The sequence below is a fragment of the Mauremys reevesii genome, linkage group 2, assembly GCF_016161935.1.
Source record: "Mauremys reevesii isolate NIE-2019 linkage group 2, ASM1616193v1, whole genome shotgun sequence".
NCBI lineage: Eukaryota > Metazoa > Chordata > Testudines > Geoemydidae > Mauremys > Mauremys reevesii.
This window is the reverse complement of record NC_052624.1, coordinates 184742838-184766435: the sequence shown is the minus strand read 5'-3', so window position 1 is coordinate 184766435 and position 23598 is coordinate 184742838. Positions and strand designations below refer to the sequence as shown.

The 23598-nt window shown below is 42.6% G+C and overlaps 1 protein-coding gene and 1 pseudogene across 1 annotated transcript; both read left to right on the top strand.

The window, feature by feature from the left end:
- Window positions 1–681: 681 nt before the first annotated feature.
- LOC120396804 (glyoxylate/hydroxypyruvate reductase B-like) lies at window positions 682–11962 on the top strand. The gene is made up of 5 exons (XM_039521927.1): window positions 682–1063; window positions 4885–5056; window positions 7293–7471; window positions 9329–9425; window positions 10376–11962. The coding sequence occupies exons 1-5, from the start codon at window positions 682–684 to the stop codon at window positions 10527–10529; spliced, it is 984 nt and encodes a 327-aa protein (XP_039377861.1). The 3' UTR covers window positions 10530–11962.
- Window positions 11963–15507: 3545 nt separating this feature from the next.
- Window positions 15508–22933, top strand: LOC120397309 (annotated as a pseudogene).
- Window positions 22934–23598: the final 665 nt, after the last annotated feature.

Sequence of the window (23598 nt, the reverse complement as noted above, 5' to 3'; positions counted from 1 at the left end):
TAGGTGATGTGTTGGGGGGGAGGCATGTGGGGTCATGTGCCCCCCCAGATTTACAGAGCATGCTCACTGAAAAGTTTCCAGTGACTAGGTTGTGCGAATGCACAGTGGAAAGAATGGAATGGACACATGCAACATATCTCAAAGAACAGCAGTTATGAAAGGTTAGTAACTTGTTTCTCTCACATTTCTTCAGCACAGGTAGCTGCAAATAACCTCAGCAGTGAAGCGTTTAAAAAGTATTTGGTAACTCCAGTGTTCAAAGTCCAAGAGTATGATCTGGAGAATCACATTTGGTCAGTCAGACGTGAATTATTTAGACTCTTTTTTTTTTAATTAAATGCTCTGTGGATGACCTGAAACTAAGACATCCACCATGAATGAATTTGGACATTGTCAAAAGCATTATAGCTGTGCTGTGACAGCCTAAAGCCCAGAAGGAACAGAATTTGTTCAGATTTAGTTTTGTGAATGTTGCATTTTGGATACAGTTGATAGATTATTCAAAAAAAGAGTCATTGAATCGACCTGGTTTGTTTATCCTACCATCCAAATATTTTGTATACAAGTTCTCTTTCTGTAGCTGTCATGATTCGGGAAAGCAAAGATGCAGATCTGCTGAATGGTTCTTGAAAATGTTTTGACATTATTTAGCAATATTTGTTTTCTTTCCTCTTGCAAATCATGGAACAGCGAGAGCTGCCTGTGCTTTTGGTTAATGAGGTGGGCGGTGTATGCGGCGTGCTGGAGGCTCATGTGGAATTCTTGAAGAAACACTTTCACCTTATCACCATGAAGGAATTTCTCAAAAACAAAAAACATTGGAGCAAAAAGGTACAAGCTATTTATTTGTGTTGGAACAAACCAGTCATTGACCGGGAACTCCTTGAGAGCCTGCCTGACTTAAAGGTGATTGCAAATTCAGGTGCAGGAATGGATCATTTGGATCTGAAACTAATCTCTAACTTTGGAGTGAAAATGGCTAATGCTCCACATGCTGTTTCCAGCTCCACAGCAGACACTGGAATGGCTTTGCTGCTGGCATCTGCTAGAAGACTGGTGGAAGGTAACATTTAAATCTCTCACGCTAACTTGAATTTTCCTAGAACTATTCCCATTGTAATAAACTGTGAATGTTTAAATCCCAGAAAATGTATTTGGATGGTGAAGAATAGCATTTAAAATACTAAAACCTCATTGTCTTTAATAGTGAGGGCTAGTTTAGCAGATTGTCTATGTTTATAACACATTATCCAGTTGAAACTAGGTTGAAAAATCTTTGAGGAAAATGTCATCGGGTTCTGTTTTAAGTGATCCCAGTGTCAATTTGTAGTCTATGGGCAGGGCTCACTATTCACACTAGAACCTGGATTTCCATCTCCAGACAAAGTACAGACAGACTTCATGCCCTTTCCCCACAATGTATTTTCAACACTTGACAATATTTTAAGTTGTCCAATGTTTGGTGGTAAGGGATTTATTTCGTGATGTGGTGGCAATATAGTGTTATTGACTAAAAGTTACTAGTGATTTTGGGAACCCTACATGAGAAATCTTAAAGGCCTTGATATACACAGACAGCACATGCTCACCACTCTCTGAAAAAAATCAAGCCCCTTTAAACTGTCTCAAGTTAGGCAGGCAAAAATCACTAATCAATTATGAAAATCTGGGCCATTAGTTTTAAACCTTTAACTTTGACCTCCTTTAAAACTATTGTCATATAATAGCAAACCTTCCTCCAGGGCCATAAATATGTTTGGTTTAAAAATCCACCATTTCATCACACAAACAAAAATATTACCATGGTTATCACGTGAACCTGCCACATTTTTGTTCAGCACCTGCAGAAGGAGCTCAGAATAATTAATAGCCCTGTGCCCAAAACATGGCTAGGCAGTGCTGGTTTAACATTCACATAGAAAAGAGTCTGGACTGGACAGGGGCAGAACTGGGGAGGCTGATGGAATCAGGGGCAGAATTTGGGAAGCTGCTGCAAGGTCTTGTCCTCTCTGAGCTTCCTTTCCAGTTTACCCCACCAACTCCTCCCTCATTCCCCAGCAACCTTCAAGCTACAACAGGATCTCTCCTGGTTAAACTCCCTCTCTCCCATTCACCTGGATCCCTTTAGCCACCTCTGTTTCCAAACCCTCCCACCAGTTTCTTAGGGGCTTCAGGGAGACATGCTCCTACCCCTGAGACCTGCTTCCACTGCATGGGGAGCAGGGAGACCATGAGGGGGAGATCAGTGACTTGTTCTCCTTTATATCACATGGAGCTGCACAAAACCTGTCAGCTGAGAGTCTAGCGCAGTTGAGATTTTATTTTTACAGATGGCTAGTTGCACTACAGGCTTCAGAATGCACAGTTTAGGATTTGGGAATGTTGGGAATGTCTGAGAAGGCAGATTTTAATAAGAAGACCCTCTTGCCCTGTTGGCAGGCTAGCAAGCAGCATGTGTGAGAGTCATTATTTTCTGTGTTCTGCAAATAAAAATAACTTTAGTTTACTCTATAACCAGAATCAGGAGTTAATTGATAATCTAGGATTCTTTAGGTAAATTACTGACAAATGCTCTCAAAGAAAATAAGTCTCCTTTCCAGGGAGAGCAGGAGAGGTGAACATAAGTTGTTGTTTTAATTAACATCCAATATTATTCTCCATTAATAACACCAAACCCTGTATTACTACTATAGTATTCTGACCAGAGCTGTAGAATGGGGTGCTCATTTAAGGAGCAGAACACAGCTAGGGAGGGCATTCATTCAAATGGCTTTAACAGCACAATACATATTGTGACAAAGCTCTGTCCTTGACTCCATGGGTCCTGCGTTTCCTGGCAGATTTTGCTAGCCTCGGAGGCTCACTGTGACCTTCCACATAGCCCTTCTCTCTCTAGAGGCAAGGGTCACAGCTTACTGAGCCATTTTTATCATAAGCCAATGAGGGGGGTGAGGAGAAGCAACCCTCCCTTGCACAGTCTCTGTTATCTCCCAGTCTCAGTGATTAATCAGGGAGGGGACAGGGGAACCCAGGCCCACTCTCTACTCCAGGCTCCTGCCCAGGGACCCTAAAATTAACAGATATGGTAGCTGACTTTTTGGAAACAGGACACGTACAATTCCCTGGGCCACTTCCCCACAGCAGCCCCCACTCAATATCTTCTTTGCTGTTACCTCAGGGCCTCCTTCCTTGCACCTAATATGACTTTGTACTGCTTCATTCCTCCTACACCCTCCTATAACTCCTGGCACCCACACCTCACTGCCTAACTGGGAGGCTTTTAACTAGTTCCAGTCAGCCCTTGATTCGCTTCAGGTGTCCCAATCAATCTAGTTGTCTCCACTGCCTTCTAGAAGGATCTTAACTGGCCCCAGGTGTCTTGATTAACCTGGAGCAACTGCCATTTTGTTACCATGGTACGAGGGATTTGTTTAGCCTGGGGCTAACATACCTGTTCCTCACTACTTTACTGTAGTGATCTGGCCTTGCCCCATCACAATATTCTAACAAACTTAAACAAAGCCTTTGTTTAAGTTTGTTAGCATATGTATTGTGCTGTTACCTTGGTCAGGAGTCCTGGGGGGGAGAGATGGAAGGTGTTTAAACAATATTTTTTATTCTGTTTCTCCCTATTGGTCTAAATTAGCCATGACATCCATACTGCATCACATCAAGTCCAAATCATTAGAGGAATGCCTCTGCTTGCACTGACCAGAGGATGTTTGGATTCTGATGTCAGCCCAGTTCTGCAGCCTGATAGGAATCAGGTGTTATCCCCAGCGTACACAGAATTCTTCTTTGCAGCCAAACTAGTCTAACATGAATTTTGTTAACTGGAACTGGAGAAGCAAAACAAAGAAAACAAATGCCTCATTTTCCAGTTTTGTGGGTGAGAGAACTATAAGTGAAGATTATAATGCCAGACACTGACGGCCTAAAACCAGCTGCCTCAGGAATCTGCCAAGAACTTTACTGAAAAATACGTTCCTCATCTTAGCAATGGAGCTAAGACTTATCACACATCTGCCCACCTTTATTCGAATGAAGCTCCTTCTGATCTGACAGCTCAGGCATTGTCAGTTTCATCCAGAACAATTACAAACTTGGAACCTAATCCTGTAAACCCTTAATCATTTGATCAGTCCCATTGTCTTCAATGGGATTGATCATCTGCTTGACTATGGACCACTTTTGTGGACCGGTAAGAGTTTCAGGAGTCTGTTCCTGTAAAGGAAGTTGAATCCTCCATTGAAATGCAATATTTGGGTACAATACCATAGAGCAGTTTAGGATACAGTTCTATTTAACATTTGTCTTTTAATAAGTCATACATATGCTGAAATGGCTCCTCACCCAACTCCCATATTCCATATAAACAGACTGAATATTGCATATTTTGGGGGAAGTGAGTAGTTAAAGCATGTTGATGTTTCTATATACAAACGGGGGTGCCAAAGAGGATGGGAAGAGTGTGGGGCCCCCAGCCTGGGGGCAGGGTGGAGGTGTCACATGGAGGGTCGTGTGAGGAGGTCACCGTGTCTGTGTATTACTTTTTTGGCAAGGGCATATGCAGGTCAAAGTCTGGGAGAGACTTCCTAAGGGGCAACAGTCTTTCTGTGTTAACTGGAGAATCAATAGGGCAGGGTATAGGTTCCCAGCACAGCAGGGAAAGCTGATATTTTCAAGATTCAAATAAGATACTGGGAAGGGGAGGGAGAGAAAGGGGAGGGGGGAAAAGAGAGCAAAGCCCATTAAAACAGTGTCTTTCTATTCTTAATTATTATTTAACATTTATGTTGTAGTAATGCCTAAAGGCCACATTCTAGCATTTTGTTGCACTATCTTGAAACAAATCAATTTCTCATTCAGTATTTTTCATTTTAGGCTGTCAGATTGCAGTTTCCCCAGACACTGAGTGTTTTGCTGCTGGCTGGCTGGGAGATGAAGTCACTGGGGCTACTCTTGGTATCATTGGAATGGGCAGAATTGGGTATAAGATTGCACTGAGGGCCAAAGCTTTTGAAATGAAAATTCTGTATCACAACAGGAACCGGAGGTAAAAATAAACTTGATCCCCATTAAAGCAGAATATATTTTTCACTTCTTTATAATTATATACCAGTAGTTAATTTTTTTAAAACATCCCCACCCTTTTCTAGGAAGTGTGTAATTGTAGTATTTTCTTTTAGAGATAACAGATGATCCTGTGATTATAGCAAAGAATTGCGATGTAAGGGGGAGAGGCCAAGAGTTTCAAAAATGATTGATTGCCATAAATCAGGCTCCTAAAACCATGTTTAAACACCTAAATGTGGACTTAGAAATTTTTTTAAATCTTGGCTTTGTTGGTAGCTTGCTGCAGAGGTGGCCAGCAGAATTAAAACAGGGGCCTGAACGTTTTTTTCCAATTTTTTATGCTAATTTTTTTTAATTGGAAATTCTGATCTCATTTCCCTGAAATTCTATGGATGACTGGAGAAGTAGGAGGATTATGGCATTACAAGAAAAAGAAAGCTGAATAACTGAGAGGTAATTACATTTTTAGTCAGCCTGTTTAAAACTCTTTTGGTGAAAGCCTTGTCCCATTGACATCAGTGAGAATTTTGCTATTGATTTCAGTGGGGTCGGGATTTCACCCTTTCTTTGTAACACTGTTTAACTCAAATGCCTGAGCAACACGTGAGAGGAAGGAGGTCTTTGTCATTAAAATTCAGCACTTTTGCCCCTTTAGCTACAGGATGAGAATGCACAACATACATTTGAGACCTCTAAGGTCTTGTCTACACTGGAATTTCAGTCATCAGTGGCCAGCAGCTGGCATAGCTGTTCCTGTGCTTGTGGTATAATGGCAGTGCTGCTATAAGCCATGATTTTCACCACTGCAGCTTTACCGCATTTGAAACTGGGGTAAGCTGCACTGGTGCAAATTTCACCTTATGGTGGTTTTGCCTGCCTACTAGTAGAAGTTTGCTGCAGTGCAGCTTTGCTATTAGCTGGCCACAGATTACTTGTAACTGAGACAACTCCCAGTGTAGATGAGGCCAGAGTCTTTCAACAAAACCAGAGATGACCATGTGTGACATTCCTAATACTTCTAAAGTAAAAAAACCAAACAGAAAAAATGACCAGGGGGGTGGGGAGGGGGAAACCACCTTGTAGGCCTTCTTTTATATAGCATAAAGAGCCAAAAAAGGCACAGACCCATTTTTTGATTTCCTCTGCAGGTCACCATTAACTTAGAATCCAAATTGGTAGCACAATTTACCTACCCAGGTTGTTGTGAAGTTTAATTCTTGTTTGTAAAGCAATTTGGGATCCTTGGATGGAAGATGCAATAGAAGTGAAAATTATTATTCTGAAGTACCTTTAAAATTTTATTTTTATCAAAGGGTAAAATGTGTATCTAGCTATTCAAGTAGTATATGTTTGTGCTAGGTAAGACCCAGATAAACATCCTGAAAACTTAAGTGGAGTTTTGTTCAACTCCTATCTCATTTGCATTCTGGTTGTTGACTTAGGCAGCAGGAAAAATTTAATCTGTGTGTTAGAAAAAACACGTGATCAACCGTGACACTGCAATTACAGGGTTTTGTCCCTGCTCAAGAATGTCTCTTTGTAGCATACATTTTTATCTGACTCTTTAGTTCTTCATTCATCTTCACTCACCAGTGTAAGAAGAAGTTTTTCCAAAAGCACCTAGTGGATTTAGGAGCACAAATCCCACTGAAAGTCAATGGGACTCATGATCCTGACTTTCACAGGTGCTTATGAAAAGCTATCCTTTAGTTCCCAAACTACAACTGGGAAGTTTATTAAGAGTAGGATTGAGTCATATAATAGTTCTGCATTTTAAAAAGTTTAAACTAAAAATATCTCTATATCTGAATCATGGAGCATCACCGAACAGTCCTACTTGCCCAAGGAACACTTTTGCCACTTCCATCCTTCATAAAAAGAGCCTTATTGAAGGATGCTCAAGAGATCAGGACCACTCAACGCACATGTGCCACTGAAAACAAACCTAGGAGACAGACTTCCTTTACCTCTGATTTGCCACAAGTTTCACCTTCCATTAAGCCTACAAATGGCTGTCAAATCCATTCCCCCTTTGCGGCTGTGCACTCTGCTGAAACCGCATCACTGGTTAGTTTGGTTACCAGTGATCCTGGGGAGATAGTTCCCAAACTACAACTAGGAAAGTAAAGTACCATTGGGAGTAATATAAGGTAGAAATGTAACATTTCCATGACCGAGACTGCCTCTAATGCAACGTGATTCTTATTTCTCATCAGAACTGAGGAAGAGGAACAGGCTGTTGGTGCCATTTATTGTACAAAGATAGAAGACTTGCTCCAGCAGTCAGACTTCGTGATGCTGGTCGTGAGCCTGACACCGCAGACACACAAACTGATTGGGAAAAGGGAGTTAGAGTTGATGAAACCCACTGCTACTCTCATTAACATCAGCAGAGGTAGGGTACAGTGTAATGGTCCTATTGCGCAACCCCTGTCTTCCAGAGTGTAGTACCAAATTGCACTGGGGAGTATAACTGGTGTACCAAGGACCCCCAGGTTCTCGAGGGTATGTCTACACGGCAATGTAAGCCCAGGCCTAGCAGAACTCGAGTTAGTAGAACCTGGGTTTGTTAACTTAGGGCTTGAGAATTTACACTGATTGGTAACTCCAGGTTAAGAATTGTTGAACTCTGGGGCTCAGCCTGGGGCTCCAGCGCCTACGCTGCATTATATGGTTCCAAGTCCAACCACCCATATCCGACACTTTCTCGCACCCTCCCAAAATGTGGCTGCTCTAGCCCTTTGTTCGTGGTGCAGTGTAGGAAAACTTGTCTGTCCACCAAACTTGACTGTCCAGAGGATGAAGAAAGTCAGCCTGTGAGATTGTGGGATACGTTTGGCAGACTCCCAGAGCACGAGTCCAGTGGGATTGCGTCTATACTGCAAAGCTATAGGGCTTGACCCATAGATCACAGCTTCAGTCAGGCTTGGACCTTCCACCTCAATGGGGTCCTGGGACCCTGGATCAGAGCCAGAGGTTAACCTGATTTGTGTGTAGACAGAAGGTGGGTTAAGCTTGAGCCTGAGTTTGAACTTTGGGCTTACATTCCTAGAGGCTTCCCCCCCGCCCCTATCTCCAGGGGGGATGACTGGGTTCAAATGAAAAACTTTTGGTTTGTGTGTGTTGTGGAATGAGAAGGAGCAGAGATATCGGGAACTGGGAGGGTGGTGGCTGTCTAGGGAAGCTGTAAGAACTAACTGGAATGGTGCATGACACTGCTGCTAGGATTGAAACTATGATGACCTTAAGTAATGGCTGTCTAGATGTCTCTCTCTCTCTCTCCTCCCACCCTCTCCCAGGGTAGAATTTTTTCAAAAGTTTGATAAAACTTCATTTGGCTGTTTTTGGTTTTTGAAGTGACTGAAAATATTGTGCCTTAAATGAATTAAAAAAAAAAGGTTGTCAGATGCTCTTTTACACCCCATAATTCACATTAGATTCAAATATGCAAATGTGGCATGTGTGTAGTCCTCAGTGAAGCATATGAGTTGATTAATGTATACAATTGTTATGAACTGGGCAGTATACAATTTATTATGTTCTTATCTACTCATTTCCTTACTTTTAAGTACTTGGGTATTGTAAATGATGTGGTGACAGTGTTCTGACCTAAAAACCTTAGCAGCTTTTTACATTGAAGTTTCTGAAATATATTACAGTATTTAAATTTATGCAATGTAATACTATAGATGTATATAGACTGTTAACTATATACAGTAAAACAAACTGTTATATATGTATGTGCCATGGGGATAGAGTTACAGTTGCTGTAGTAACCAGAATTTAGAATTTCCTGACTCTGGTCCATGACTCTTAACCATAACACCACTCATCTTCTGCATTTACATGGTAAACTTATTTCACTGCTTTGTTTAAAATTAATACCTCAAATTCTGTCTCTCTACGTGTCTCCCAATGTAAGAGCAAATTAACACTTTGAAAATTTTAACTGTTTGTTTTGGGTAAAATGACTAATAACATTTGCCCACTTCCTTGGGATGTTTGGAGGATTGGCTAATGTTTCCAAAGAACTCTGAAGAAAAACATTATATAAATGTTAAATAATATTGTGTTAACCATTTAAACAAGAGTTCTTGTGTTTGAGCTGCAAATCTGTTTGTATTTAATTTTTAATATTAAAATCTCTTTCTAAATTAGCAAATAATGAAGTTTTCCCTTTATACTTTGTTTCTCTTTATCCTGACATTTTCTGTACCTGGCATTAAGAAAGTACACTGTTATTTCAACCCAGGTCCAGTAGTAGACCAAGAGGCACTGGTGGAAGCTCTTCAGACTGGCGTTATCAAGGCTGCAGCTTTGGATGTCACTTACCCTGAACCACTGCCCAGGTACACAGCCGTGTGTATTTATCAAAAAATATTTAAAATAACAGAACAAGAAATAAGTACTCAAAAAGGCACAGCAGGTGGGGATTTGGCAGAGGTTGGAGATTGACACAGATGGCTGCTCTCTGTGTCTGAATTTAGCATTCTATCATGTTATGCACTATGATTGGGAACAGGCCGGAATGCAGAGTTGTCTGGTAAATTCAAACACCAAAGGCAGTAAATAGCAGGAGGGCAGTGCATGTGCCAAGCTAAGTCCTTTGGCCAATGCCTACCACAGAATCACAGCATGAAGCAGCACCAGCTGTGGTTCCAAACTCTTTACCTGAAGGGAGAAAACACCTGTCCCAGGGCAGTAGAAATTATGGTGATGGGTAGACACTGAATGAGCCACCACTGCTCAGACTACCTTCAGCAGCCTCACTTCTCCACTTCCCTGTACGTCTTGTCTCCTCAGTACAACATTGTTTATTTTACTGACGTTTTGCGGGTCTCTCGGTCTTTAACTTCTAAAAAAAATAAAGCTGCTAGAACTACACCTCATGGAATGAATTGGCCCATATGACTTTTTTAGAGCACTAAACTAAAGGGCAGGGATGTCAATTATCTGAGTCATGTAGATGAAGTCTATGGCATCACATAGGATTAATCCTTCCCTCCAATGTGTCACAGATTGCTGCCTATCGCAGAAAATCAGTTTCTGCGCTTCCACAAAGGAATGATATAAAAATCTTAAAACATTCCCATTCAGTTAGCACCCAAAACAAACTGAACTCGATTCACAAAGCTCTTAAGCAGACACTTACATACCATTAACATTAATGAGATTAAACAAGTTCATACATTTAAGAACATGCTTAAAGGCTTTGCTGAAGCAGGGCCTTTATTAATTAGGATAATGCCAGTAGCTATCTTAACCACACCTGGCTTTTTTTTGTTCCTTTTTTTTGCAGAGATCATCCATTATTAAAACTAAAGAACATTCTTATAACTCCTCACCTTGGCATTAAAACAGACAAGACCACTCGCATGATAACGGAGGAAGCAGTTGCAAATATACTGGCAGCTCTTAATGGTCTCCCTATCCCCAATGAAGTGTTTCCCTAGCTGAGATATATTAAAGGACACAGCTATAAAAGAACATTATTCTACAACTCTCCTTACAGAAATGAAGACTTGCTACTACAGATGTGTGAAACCTTTGACTTGAACCTCAACCTCAGCCTTGATTTTGGTTTGCAAATAAATAATAGCTCTTATATCGCATTTTCATCAGTAGATCACAAAGTACACTCCACAATTGAGGTCAGAATCATTACTCCCATTTTACAGATTGGGAAATTGAGGCACAGAGAGGAGAAATGACTTGCCCAATGGCAGAGCCAGGAACAGAATGCCGATCCCCTCAGTCCCAGTCTAGTGTTCTATCCTCTTGTCTAAATGTAGATACAACTGTAAATGGTTTCCATATCTTATTGTTCACTTTGTAATTTGTCACAGCTGGACACAGGCTAAATGGATCTATGAAAACATTGACTGCTGCTGATTGTTGGTGTGCTTATAGTTCTAACAATGTTCTCTGGGGGAGATTAAATAGGGCACTCACATAATATTTTCTAATATGTTAATTAGCTTACTTCCAAGTCTGGTGAATATGCCAGACCCTGTTGAAATCCCACCTAGTCTGTCATTTTGCACTGGTTTTTTAATATGGAAAAACAAGTTTATTCAAATCCAAACTTATCTAAATTTTAGAGCCATCAAAATATGTACTCCAGGAGACTTCAATTGCCATTTTAAATTGATATTACACGAGATAAAATTTCCCAAATTATGCCAATCTCAGAGACTTTAAGAAATAGTATTTCCATAGAAGAGAGAGGCAATTAAGGCCTTTCAATGGGGAAATGCAGCTGGCTTTGATGGGTTTAGCACTGAATTTTATATGTCAGCTCTTAAAGAAAATGTTTTATAAAGGCTTGCAAGAAGAAACAACTCCAATCCGCTCTAGCTGAGGCCTAAATAATACTTACTCATAAAACAGGAAAAGACACTCCATTACATGTCTTCTACATACCAATAGCCATACTTAATAAAGATATGAAAATATTGGCCAATACCCTCATGCTTGGATTAGAGAGCTCTCTCATAATTCAATATTGTCCACAATTAATTAACACAGACAGAGGCTTCGTGCTCATCTACAGATTGTCCAGTAATCTCAGAAGAGTTGTTTATCTAATTCATTATTCAGTGTCACCAAAACCTTCACCCATATAATATCTATGGAGACATAAAAAGCCTTTTCATAGATCAGCCTTCTTTTTAGTTATTACATCAATTTGACCTTGGCAAAATGTTGATTAGAACTCTGAGCCCCAAAAAATCAGCTCCTTCTGCCTCGTTTATAGACAATAGCTAGAGATATCTCCTCTCCCTAGTGATGTTTGTTCTTGTTATTGAATATCAAAGATTTTTAGAAGCAGTAAACAAACTAAATGCATACAGATTGGCAAGATAGAGGAAGAAGTTGTGCTATGTTGGGTAGGCAACCTATGGCATGCGTGCTGAAGGCAGCACACAAGCGGATTTTCAGTGGCACTCACACTGCCTGGGTCCTGGCCACCAGTCTGGGGGGCTCTGCATTTTAATTTAATTTGAAATGAAGCTTCTTAAACCTTTTAAAAACCTTATTTACTTTACATAAAACAATAGTTTAGTTCAGGTTGTTTACCTGCCGTGTCTGTAGGTTTGGCCGATTGCGGCTCCCAGTGGCCGGTGTTCACCATTCCAGGCCAATGGGGGCTGCGGGAAGCAGCGCAGGTCGAGGGATGTGCTGGCTGCCACTTCCTGCAGCCCTCATTGGCCTGGAGCAGTGAACTGCGGTCAGTGAGAGCCACGATCGGCTGAACCTGCGGATGCGGCAGGTAAACAAACTGGCCCGGCCTGGCGGGCTGCAGGCCAAAGGTTGCCAATCCCTGGTTTAGTTATATATATATGACCCCTGTGCTATATGCAGCCAATTTGCTGACTTTTTTTGTACTCAAGTCATCGAGTCCGCACTTGCTTTATTAGACACTTGCAACAGTATAGTAAACCAGGGGTCGGCAACCTTTCAGAAGTGATGTGCCGAGTCTTTATTTATTCACTCTAATTTAAGGTTTCGCGTTCCAGTAATACATTTTAACGTTTTTAGAAGGTCTCTTTCTATAAGACTATAATATATAACTAAACTATTGTCGTATGTAAAATAAATAAGAGTTTTTAAATGTTTAAGAAGCTTCATTTAAAATTAAATTAAAATGCAGAGTCCCCCGGACCAGTGGCCAGGACCCAGGCAGTGTGAGTGCCACTGAAAATCAGCTTGTGTGCCACCTTTGGAACGCGTGCCATAGGTTGCCTACCGCTGTAGTAGGCTATCTGGTTACAAATTAAGATCTCCGAAACCTCTGATGTCCTGCTGTGTAAGGGAGCCACACAAGAAGTCTTCATTTAAATAAGTTCCAGGATGAATAAAATATCTTACAGTTCAAGTCCCTTCAAACCTCAAAAATGCATCCAGACTACATATCACCACTTAATCCATTCAACCAGGACTTACTCAGGCAGGCTAATTATCAGCAACAGGAAGAAGAGTCCTCTTCAAGATGAAATTTCCACCATGTTTGGAATACCAAATGTACTCATAAATTTACCATCCTGATTTTTCCACATATGCATAAGATTTTTATTAAATTGCTCTGACAAAATAAGAAACTAAGAATTAACCTAAAGAATCTTTGGAAATAAAGAAACCTCTATGAAAACACAGAAAACTCTGAACCACCAATAGAATTAAACCCTCTTTATATCACTCTTCCTGAATATACACAAAGATAAATAAATGTTGGGTTAAGGCCTGTGTAACTGGGGGTAGCATACTTCTGGTTCTTTCACCACAAGATCTGACACTCTGCCTCTGGCGGATAAATCTGGGCAATAGGATTCCAGCTTTTGTAAAAACAGAAAAACTCCAACAACTTGTTTTGAGTACTTTGGCACTCTGTACCTCAAAGCAGCTCCCTGGACCCCCATATTCACCCCAGATAATTATGATATATTTCATATAAAGCATGCTGTGTTCTTACATGAATGCCATGTTCATATGAGAAATCATGAGCTGCTGAAATCCATTGTTCTATCCAAATATGTATATCATTAGTGTGTATGAAGTTATGAGATTTTGCTGTATGGCTGTTACTGAGATGTGTTGTAAATCTGAGAGCCTCTAATGCTAATTCTGCAGCAACAATGACAAAGGATGTAACCAACACTTGGGCGGGTGTTGAATGATCATCACCGGCCATTGACCAGCAGGGGAATAGTAAAAAAAAGGATTTACAATTCAATGACAGTTGTACAAGCACCACACAATGGGGACTGCTCAACTCTGAGATTCACCAAGGCTCACCAGGCATGCCTGGGCCAGTGTCTTCCAGGCACACGGATTGAGGATATAAAATAGGGGAGAGTGGCATCATGCTAGGGCTTTTCTCTTCCCCCACCTATGCTGGAAGCAACAAAATGCTGGGAAGACAAAGACTTCAACTGAGGAGACTGGTCCCAGGCTTAAAAGGGGAAACCTGTGTATTAAGAACTGAAATATCCAGTGGGGAGAGAAAACTCTAGATTTAAATACTGCCTAGTGTAACAAGGTTTAAGATTTAGACTGTGCTCTTACCTTTTATTTTCTTTGGTAACAATCTCTGACCTTTTATGCCTACCACTTAAAATCTATCTGTAGTTAATAAATCTGTTTTATGTTTTACCTAAAACTGTGTGCTTTGGTTGAAGTGTTTGGGAAATCTCAATTCAGGTTAGAAAGGCCTGTGTGTGTCTTCTCCACATCGAGGGAGGGGCGGACTGCGTTATAAACTTATACTGGTCAGGCTTCTGACCAGGACAAAAGGGTATAGTCTGAGGTGCAAGGTTGGGGGTTTGGGAGAGATTTATTGGGCCTTCCTCTGTGTGATTTCATGAGTGGCTCTGGGAGCATTCATGCAATTTAGCTGGGTGTGTGGCTCCACATGCTGTTGTGCTGAGTGATAACAGCACCTGGAGGGGTTTGCTGCTTGTCACTAGCAAAGCATTGGGAGAGACAGCCCAGGCTAGAGAGTTAAGGGAGCACAGTGGTACCCCAGTTCCAGCTTGTACACTGGGGATCTTGTCACAAATACTCTTAGCTAAAAATGTATATTTTTACTATTGGACATCGGAGCAAACTCCTGTGCTAGACCAATGGTTTTCATTCATCAGATTTTTTGCTTACAGTACAGATCATGGTTTACATCACACAGAAAGAAGCTCTTTTTTTTCATGCTACTATACTTTCATAAAAACTCTATAGTGTATTCCGTACCATATAGCATCAAAGACTACTTCGGCCTGTTTTCAATCTGCTCTGAACCTATATTGTCTTAGTATGTATGCACAATCTAAATAATTCAGCTATGTACTACTTCAAAGTGTATTCTACTCTGTTTTATTTGTTTATTACATCAGTGCAAATATATAATGAGTGAAATCCTGACCACATTGAAATCAGCGGCAAAATTCCCACTGACTTAAATGGAGCCAGGATTTTATCCCTTGGGTTTAGGTACCAGTGTGTGAGAAGCCCTAGAAAGCTTTATACAGTGATTCAGACCTGGGTCTGGGTTTGCAGCAGGCTAGCGAGTCTGGCTCAAGCCAGGCAGGGCACTGACGTCCTAAGCTGCCAGAGCAGGAAAGCAGGGGCAGAAGTAGTCTGGACACATCAGGTGGCAGCTCCCAGGGGGTTTCTGTGATCCAATTCATCACATATGCCATGCTATAACAATAATGCATTCTTGCCAAAGTAACAATTGCTTCCAAACTGGACTATCCTCTGAATAGTGCAGCAACAGTTTTTCAAAATAAATAAGACAGGGAAACTTTGGACATGAGTTTACTGTCTCTTTCTGCCGTAACAGGGCAAGTGAAGTAAAGCCCTGCTGAACTGTTGTTTAAAATGTGTGGGGATGGAGAAATGTTACTCAGGGAAACACTTTGGTTTTGTTTCCTTTTGTAGGGCATGAAAAAGCAAGAGCTGCCTTATGTGTTGATAAACACTATAGGAGGGACATACGGAGCATATGAGGATCATGTAGAGTTTCTGAAGAAACATTTTAACCTTATCACCATGAAGGAATTTCTTGAAAACAAAAACCGTCTTAGTGAAAAGATCAAAGCTATTTATATGTGATGGAGCAAACCAGCTGCTAACCAGGAGCTTCTCCATAGTCTGCCTAACTTAAAGGTGATTGCAACCTCTGGGGCAGGAGTGGATCATTTGGACTTGAAACTGATCTCCAGCTTTGAAGTGAAAGTTGCCAACACTCCCTTTGCTGTTTGCAATGCCACTGCAGATCTGGGGATGGCTTTAATGTTGGCGTCTGCCAGGAGACTAGCGGAAGGTAACCATTTAATTTTTTTCAGGATCAGCATTTCAAAATATGCTATGTTAAAATGTATGTGGATGCATAGCTAAAAATATAAATACACAAAATCAAGGAACGAGAAAAGGTGACAATAAGGTCTCATGGTAACATTAGCTTGCCCAGAGGGCACATATAATGTCCAAACAAAAATGTCAGTAAATAGATATGCCTCCCCAGATACCTCTAGTCAGGGGCGGCTCTAGAAAATCCGCCGCCCCAAGCAGGGCGGCGCACCGCGCCGCCCTTCCCTGGTCCCGCGGCCGGGGCAGAAGTGCCTGCGGACCGTCCCGTGGTCCCGCGGCTCCGGTGGAGCATCCGCAGGCATGCCTGCGGGAGCTCCGTCCGAGCCGCAGGACCAGCACACCCGCCGCAGTCATGCCTGCGGGAGCTCAAGTGGAGCTGCGGGAAGAGGGGACCCTCCGCAGTCATGTCTGCGGCAGGTCCGCTCGTCCTGGGGCTCCGGTGGACCTCCCGCAGGCATGACTGCGGAAGGTCCGCCGGAGCCAAATGCCGCCCTGCTGGCAAAATGCCGCCCCACGCACCTGCTTGGCACGCTGGGGTCTGGAGCCGGCCCTGCCTCCAGTTTTAGAGCTTCCCTCCCTTTCCCCAGCCAGGGCCGGCACCAGCAAAGGAAGCAGGTGCTTGGGGCAGCCAATGGAAAGGAGTGGCACGTCTGGGTCTTCGGCTGTAATTTGGCGGCAGGTCCCTCAGTCCCTCTTCCTCTTTGAGCTGCTGCTGAAGTGGAAGTGAGGGAGAGAAGGACCCGCTGCCAAATTGCCACAGAGGAATGAAGCGGCGCGATTGAGCTGCTGCCAAAGTGCTGACAATCTTTTTTGTTTTTTGCTTCACTGCTTGGGGCAGCAAAAAAGCTGGAGCCGGCCCTGACCCCAGCTCATAACCACCACCCCATACTACTTGTTCCCTCTGCCCCTCCTTTTCCAGGCCCAACAAGAGGGAGCCCTGTGCTTTGCCTTTTTGAGGCTGTGAATTAGCCCCATAAAAACCTTTATTCATACTTCTGTGCCTCGTCTCTCTGCCTGCAACGTATGTGCAGAGACACAATGGCAGCCAGGTGTCCTGCAGCCTCCTGGGGCTGGAGTAGATCTGGCTCCACTGAAAGTCACCTGGTGATGGTACTGCAACCTGTAGCACATCAGCTACATTATCCAGAATCTACAGTGTAGGTGACACAGCTATGGCACTGTTGGTGGGACTTAGTGCCATTAGCTCTGTCATAGGTTTATTCCCCACTTTGAACTTTAGCGTCCACAAGATGGGGACCTGCATGGGCTCCTCTAAACTTAAATCCTAGTTTAGATCTGGTAAAGCTGCCACCAACTAGAGATTCCAGTGTCTAGTACACTCCCTGTTCCCCCAAACTTTCCCTGGGGAACACAGATCCCAACTTCCTGGGATCTTAACACAAAGGGAAATAATCAATTCCCCCCACCTTCTTCCCCCTCCCCTAGTCCTTGGGAGAGATACCTTGATCCAAACTCCTTGAATCAAAACAAAGAGGGATTCACTTTCCCCCCCCCCTTCCCCTGAAAATCCAACCAAGGGAAGAAATCAATCAGTTTTTAAAAAGAAAAGGATTTTATTAAAAGAAAGAAAGAAAGTACACTATCTCTGTAACACCAGGATGAAAAAAGTTACAGGGTCTGACTTATAAACCTGGAGAGGCTTTCCCTCCCTCCTTTCTCAGAATAATCAAAGTAACAGCAAACAGAAATAAAGATATTTCTCCAGCAAACACACAATTGCAAATCCAGAAATTAATTATAAGACTAATCCGCCTTTCTAATACTCACTATACTGGATAGTAGAAAATACTTCAAGAGAACTTGGAGATATGTCTGGCCTCTCTTAGATCCAAAGAGAGAACGGCAACCCAAACAAAGAACACAGACAAAGACTTCCCTCCACAGAGATTTGAAATTATCTTGTCCCTTGATTGGTCCTCTGGTCAGGTGTTCATCAGGTTACTGAGCTTGTTAACCCTTTACAGGTAAAAGAGACCTTAACCCTTAACTATCTGTTTATGACAAGCTCCTAATAACTAGCCACCCCAAGATGGACAGCTCAGATACTGGTTGAAGAGCTGACAATTTCTACCGCTTCCAGAGCCAAAGACGACAAGAGCAGGTTTGTGATGGAAATAAAATTGAGGTTAAGAGTCTCATCTCACTCCCCACTCTCCCCCAAAGGGAGTTGGGGGGGGAGAGGGGAGGGTGAAAGGAGACATTTACTGCTATGAGCAAAAAAAATCAAATCAAGAGCTCTGGTTGCCAATGTCAACATTACCCATCATGTGTTTGATTAAAAGTAATTATTGGCGCTCCATTGCCATGCTGACTTGTGAGCCAAAGGAAAGAGACAGTGTGACAGTTTACACCCCTAGGTGCAGGGCAGCACGGCCTAGCAGCAGGATCTATGGAGCAGCCCTTAGGTGCAGGGCAGCATGGCCTAGCAGCCAGGGTCTATTGGGGTAGGGCACCCACCAAGGGGTGTGGCAGCCCCAGTAGGGGAGCCCAGGCCCACCCAACTCTACCAAGCCCCAACCCAGGGCCCTAACAGTCACATAGCAACTTGCCTCTGACTCAACAGGGAGGTCCTACAAAAGCACACTGAGGTTTCCCAGGTGGGAGGTACCACTCTGTCACCCTCCCTGGGTCACTTCCTACCAGTGTCTGCATTGGGGACTCCCATGAGACATCAGATTCTTTGTGGTTATCTGGGCCAGTCACCTCCAGTGGCTGCTCCCGTCACCAGGGTTCAGGTGGGCCCAAGGGGGCTCTAATTCCTGGTGTAGTCAGGCGCTTCCCCATCAGGTCCTTCTCCTTCCTCCCTTTATACTGCTAGAGCATCTGGAACATGCTCAGTCCTGCCGGGGAGGCAGGACTTCCGCTGTTAATAATATGGGCTTAACCCTGTCTGGGCTAGTGCAGGGTAAGCAGACTCCATCACAAATGGGTATCTGAATGCCTGGCATCATTCCATTCCTCATGTGCTATTTTTCTTTTTTCAGGTTGTCAGATTGCAGTTTCCCCAAACACTGAGCATTTTGCTGCTGACTGGCTGGGAGATGAAGTCACCGTGGCTATTCTTGGTATAATTGGAATGGGCAGTATTGGGTATATGGTGGCCAAGAGAGCCAAAGCTTTTGAAATGAAAATTCTTTATCACAACAGGATCCAGAGGTAAAAGTATGTCTGATCCCAGTTAGAAAATCAATTTTGTAACTGCCTGTAAAGATTACTTGTAGCTGTCATTGTCTCAAATGTGTCATATTAGTTTATTCAGCTCGTCTTAATTTCAGGATGCGGCATAAGGACATAATGGTGTGATACCTGCAGCCTTATTCTTAAGTACCTTTTTTATTATTGCTATTCTATTTTTAAATGATGAAATACATAGAACTGTTCTGAGGTTTGTTTAAAAATGTGGAGGAAGGATTAGAAATTTGCCTACCATGCCGGTGGTCTTATACATCAGTAGTCATCCTCCAAACTTTTGATAGTATGGACCACATCTTAATAGATAGTGGAAATAAAAGATAGTCCAATCAAACAATATTCCTGTAGCAATTATGTAGCTGTGGCCCCAAACAGAAGTAGCTAGTATGGCTCCTTCACCTCTTAGAAGCAGCTGAATATAAAGAGAGTTGCACCATGTGAACTGCCAGCTCTCTGTGGACCGACACTATAATAATAGAAGAATAATAAAAGAATAATTTCTCTCCTTTCATCATGTCTGCTGCCATGTTGCAGACACAGAAAGCAAGTGAAAATCATGTGGGTTGGGAGGGAATCCATGTTAGGACCAGAAAGCATGATCATCAGCATCATTACTTTTACATTTTAATATTGTGGCCTCATTGGGCTAGGTCCTATACAAACATATAGTAAATATGTCCTAGCTGAGAAACTTTACCAAGAAGATTGGGCCATAGGACCTCAGACAGACCAGCTACTGATGGTCTGAGAACAGCATCACTTGCTATGGATCAAGCACAAATTCCACTGATTGACAAATGCAGAAGGAGCCTTAAGAGATATTTGTAACTGAGTTTAGTTACAGAACATCCCAATAGGAGGAAAAACAGTCCAATAAATATATTTAATATTTGCTCTCATTTATATTCGTTCTCTCTGCTCTTGCTCCCCTGACTCCTTTGGCACTTGAGCCTGCATTGTTCTGCTTCATGACACCAGCTTTCTCGTTAAGGAGCCCTCCAATAGGTTTCCCTCAGTTCTTCTTTCTGTGCCACTGTTTCCTGTGTTATATGCCTGAACCTCTTTCCCTCCTGTTATTTAAATGGCAGCTGTCCCTATTTCCATCTTGATGTAAGAAGGAAAGTAAACAGTCTCCTCCAAAACAGGCAGCAATGCTGTTCCCTAAATAGGCTAGCAGGAAGTCTCTTGCAGACTTGACATTCCACTCTGCAGTGGATGCCAAAGTAATCATCTCTGCATGGTGTACCTGATGCTTCTTCCTGGGAAGCAGATACTCTTGCAAATACAGGGCTCCTGCATGGTCATACACTGAACTGCAAACAAGTAACTAGCCAACTGAATCTCACAGATGGGGCAGCAGGGGAGTGAGAAGGTGAAATCCATTTCTGTAATAGAGATTTGAACCTCCAATATTTTCTGCTTACAAGAGCAGTTGAACTTTGTTTTCCTTCAGAAAAAAGGAAGAGGAACGGGCTGTTGGTGCCATTTATTGTAAAAAGATAGAAGACTTGCTCCAGCAGTCAGATTTTGTGATGCAGGTTGTGAAGCTGACACCTCAGACAGACAAACTGTTTGGAAAGAAGGAGTTAGAACTGATGAAACCCACTGCTACTCTCATTAAAATCAGCAGAGGTAGGGTACAGAATGACTGCTTACCAACCACAATGCAATTTACCTTCAGTGCAAGGGTCTCTGGGAAAAAAATCAACTCCTGATACTAGTGCCTACACTGAAATTTTCTGTGGGAACTGTGATAGCAGGGTTGTCAAGATTCTAAATGTCTGTGGACCTGATTCAGCAAAACACTTAAGCACATGCATAACTTTAAAAATGTGCTTAAACTTTTAAACTATTAAACTTCAATGGACACTCACATGCTTAAAATTAAGTACATGTGTAAATGCTTTGCTGAATAGGTGTGGGATTAACTCAAGTGTCTAAAGTTCTGCAGGTACTCAAGTGCTCTGTTAAACTGAGGACAATAGCAGGAGATTGTCTCCTGTGAGTTTAGGATTAAACAGAGATTAAACTCTCCTGTTGCCTTTGCACAAACATAAAAAAGTTGACCCCTCACAACCTACTCTTCTAAAGGCAGGAAGTTTTAAAAAAAAATTGCCTATTGCCTTGGGGTAGCCAACCTATGGCTCCGGAGCCCAGGGCCGGCTCCAGGTTTTCTGCTGCCCCAAGCAGCAAAAAAAAAAAAAAAGCCAATCTGCGGCACTTTGGCGGCAGCTCAATTGTTCCGCTCCATTCTTCGGCAGCAGTTCGGCGGCGGGTCTTTCACTCCCTCTCTTACTCTTCGGCGGCACTTCAGCGGCAGCTCGAAGAGGAATGGAGGGACTGAGGGCCCCGACACCGAATTCCCGCCGAAGACCCGGACATGCCGCCACAATAGCGGACGGAGTGCTGCCCCTTTGTACTGGCCACCCCAAGTATGTGGCTCCTTGTATAGGCACCAAATCTGGGGCTTGAGCTACAGGCGCCAACTTTCCAGTGTGCCAGTGGGTGCTCAGTGCTCAACCCCTGGCTCTACCACAGACCCTGCCCCCGCTCCACCCATTCCTGCCCCGTCCCCTGAGCCTGCTATGCCCTCACTTCTCCTCCCTAGAGCCTCCTGCATGCCACAAAACAGCTGATCGAGAGGTGCGGGGAGGGAGGGGGAGGCGCTGATCAACGGGGCTGCTGGTGGGTGGGAGGGCTAGGAGCAGGGTGCGGGGAGCTGTTGGGGGGCTGCTGACGTATTACTGTGGCTCTCTGGCAATGTACATTGTTAAATTCTTGCTCCTTCTCAGGCTCAGGTTGGCCACCCCTACTATAGCCCATGTAGATTGCCTAGCATTCTGGCACCAAATTCATCAAACAGGCAAAACTTTGACTATAGCATCAATACAATACACATTTTAAAAATCTAGATCAGTAATATTTTATAATAAAACCCTTGCTTGTAAATTTGCCATTAAACATCAGCACTCATGTTTAAAGAGTTGGAAATCCATTTTCATTTTAAAATTATAGCACAGAGGCAAGTTTTTCTTGATTTAGTGGGGATGGCAATAATAATATTGTTGTTCTAACCCAGGTTCAGTGGTTGATCAAGATGCATTGGTGGAAGCATTTCAAAATGGGGTTATTAAGGCTGCTGCTTTAGATGTGACATACCCTGAACCTCTGCCAAGGTAAAACATGGTTAAAAGTTAAATATAAAAGAGTGTGTGTGTGTGTACACATAGCTTAAACTAAGTGCGTGTATGTGAATATATGAATGAGAATAGTTGCATTACGTTTTATGTATATATATTCCCACTGAAATCAATGGGACTACTCAGGTGTGTAAATATTAAGCAGGACAGAGCCCTTAGAGCCCAGTCATGCAGTCCTTAGACAAATAAAACTCACACTGACTTCTTTGGGAATTGTGCTGCATAAAAACTGCATGTAGAAGCTTTAATTCCAATATGTATATGCTTGACTCAAGCAATTATTTCAAATACCTATTAACACTCGTTTCCCCTCAGATCTTTATAATAAAATGAACCAATAAAATAGCTCTGAACCTCATCTCTACTTTTTCTATTGTTTTTTCTGCCCCACCTCCAGGCACCATTCTTTGTTAAAATTAAAGAACATTACTATAACTCCTCACATTGGATGTTCTACTACAAATTCTCATTGCCTCATGATGAAGAATATGGTTGAAAGCATATTGGCTGCTCTTAATGGTCTCCCTATCCCTAATGAAGTGATTCCCCAGAGTGATTTGCATTTGGCAAAACTATAATGATAACAAGAATAAACTGTCATTTGACACCTATTTACTCTATGTAATTATTTCAAATCTGTCACATAGACACGATGTAGAAGTAACATGTTTCATTTACATTTATTTTGACTTAATCACAACAGAAATTCTGCCTGAAAAATTATGGAGTATTTCATCCTGAGCCCTAAAGCAAAAATGAGTAATTCAGAAGTAGGCACAGGCTGAGTCTAGCTTTGGGTGTGCTTTATTTTGATTGCGTCCTTAAAGTTGTTCTACAGCGTGAGAAATGAGAACTTCAATAAAGTGTCACTGTATTCTAGTGCCTTTTACAAGACAAACTACACTCTAAAGCAAAATGTAGACAATATGTGTTTAATAAAGAGCCAGACTGAATGTTGCCTGTAGGTCATAATAAGAGACAGCACTTGTGATGTGTCACCCCAGGAGCAGCACACAGGAGCTATGACAGAGGCGAGGCTTCTTCCCAACCAATTTCTCCCTTGCTACAGTAACATTGTTTCCTCTCTGCATTAGCTGAGCTCCCCTGGTTGATGCCTTTAGGGAAGTCCAGGAAAGGCATTATTATTTCACATGCCTCCCTGTCCATCATCAGCACAGCAGTCAAGGAGTAGCAGACCTTCAGTGCCTCCTGTCCCTGACCCACAGAGTGCCTGCACAAGGGA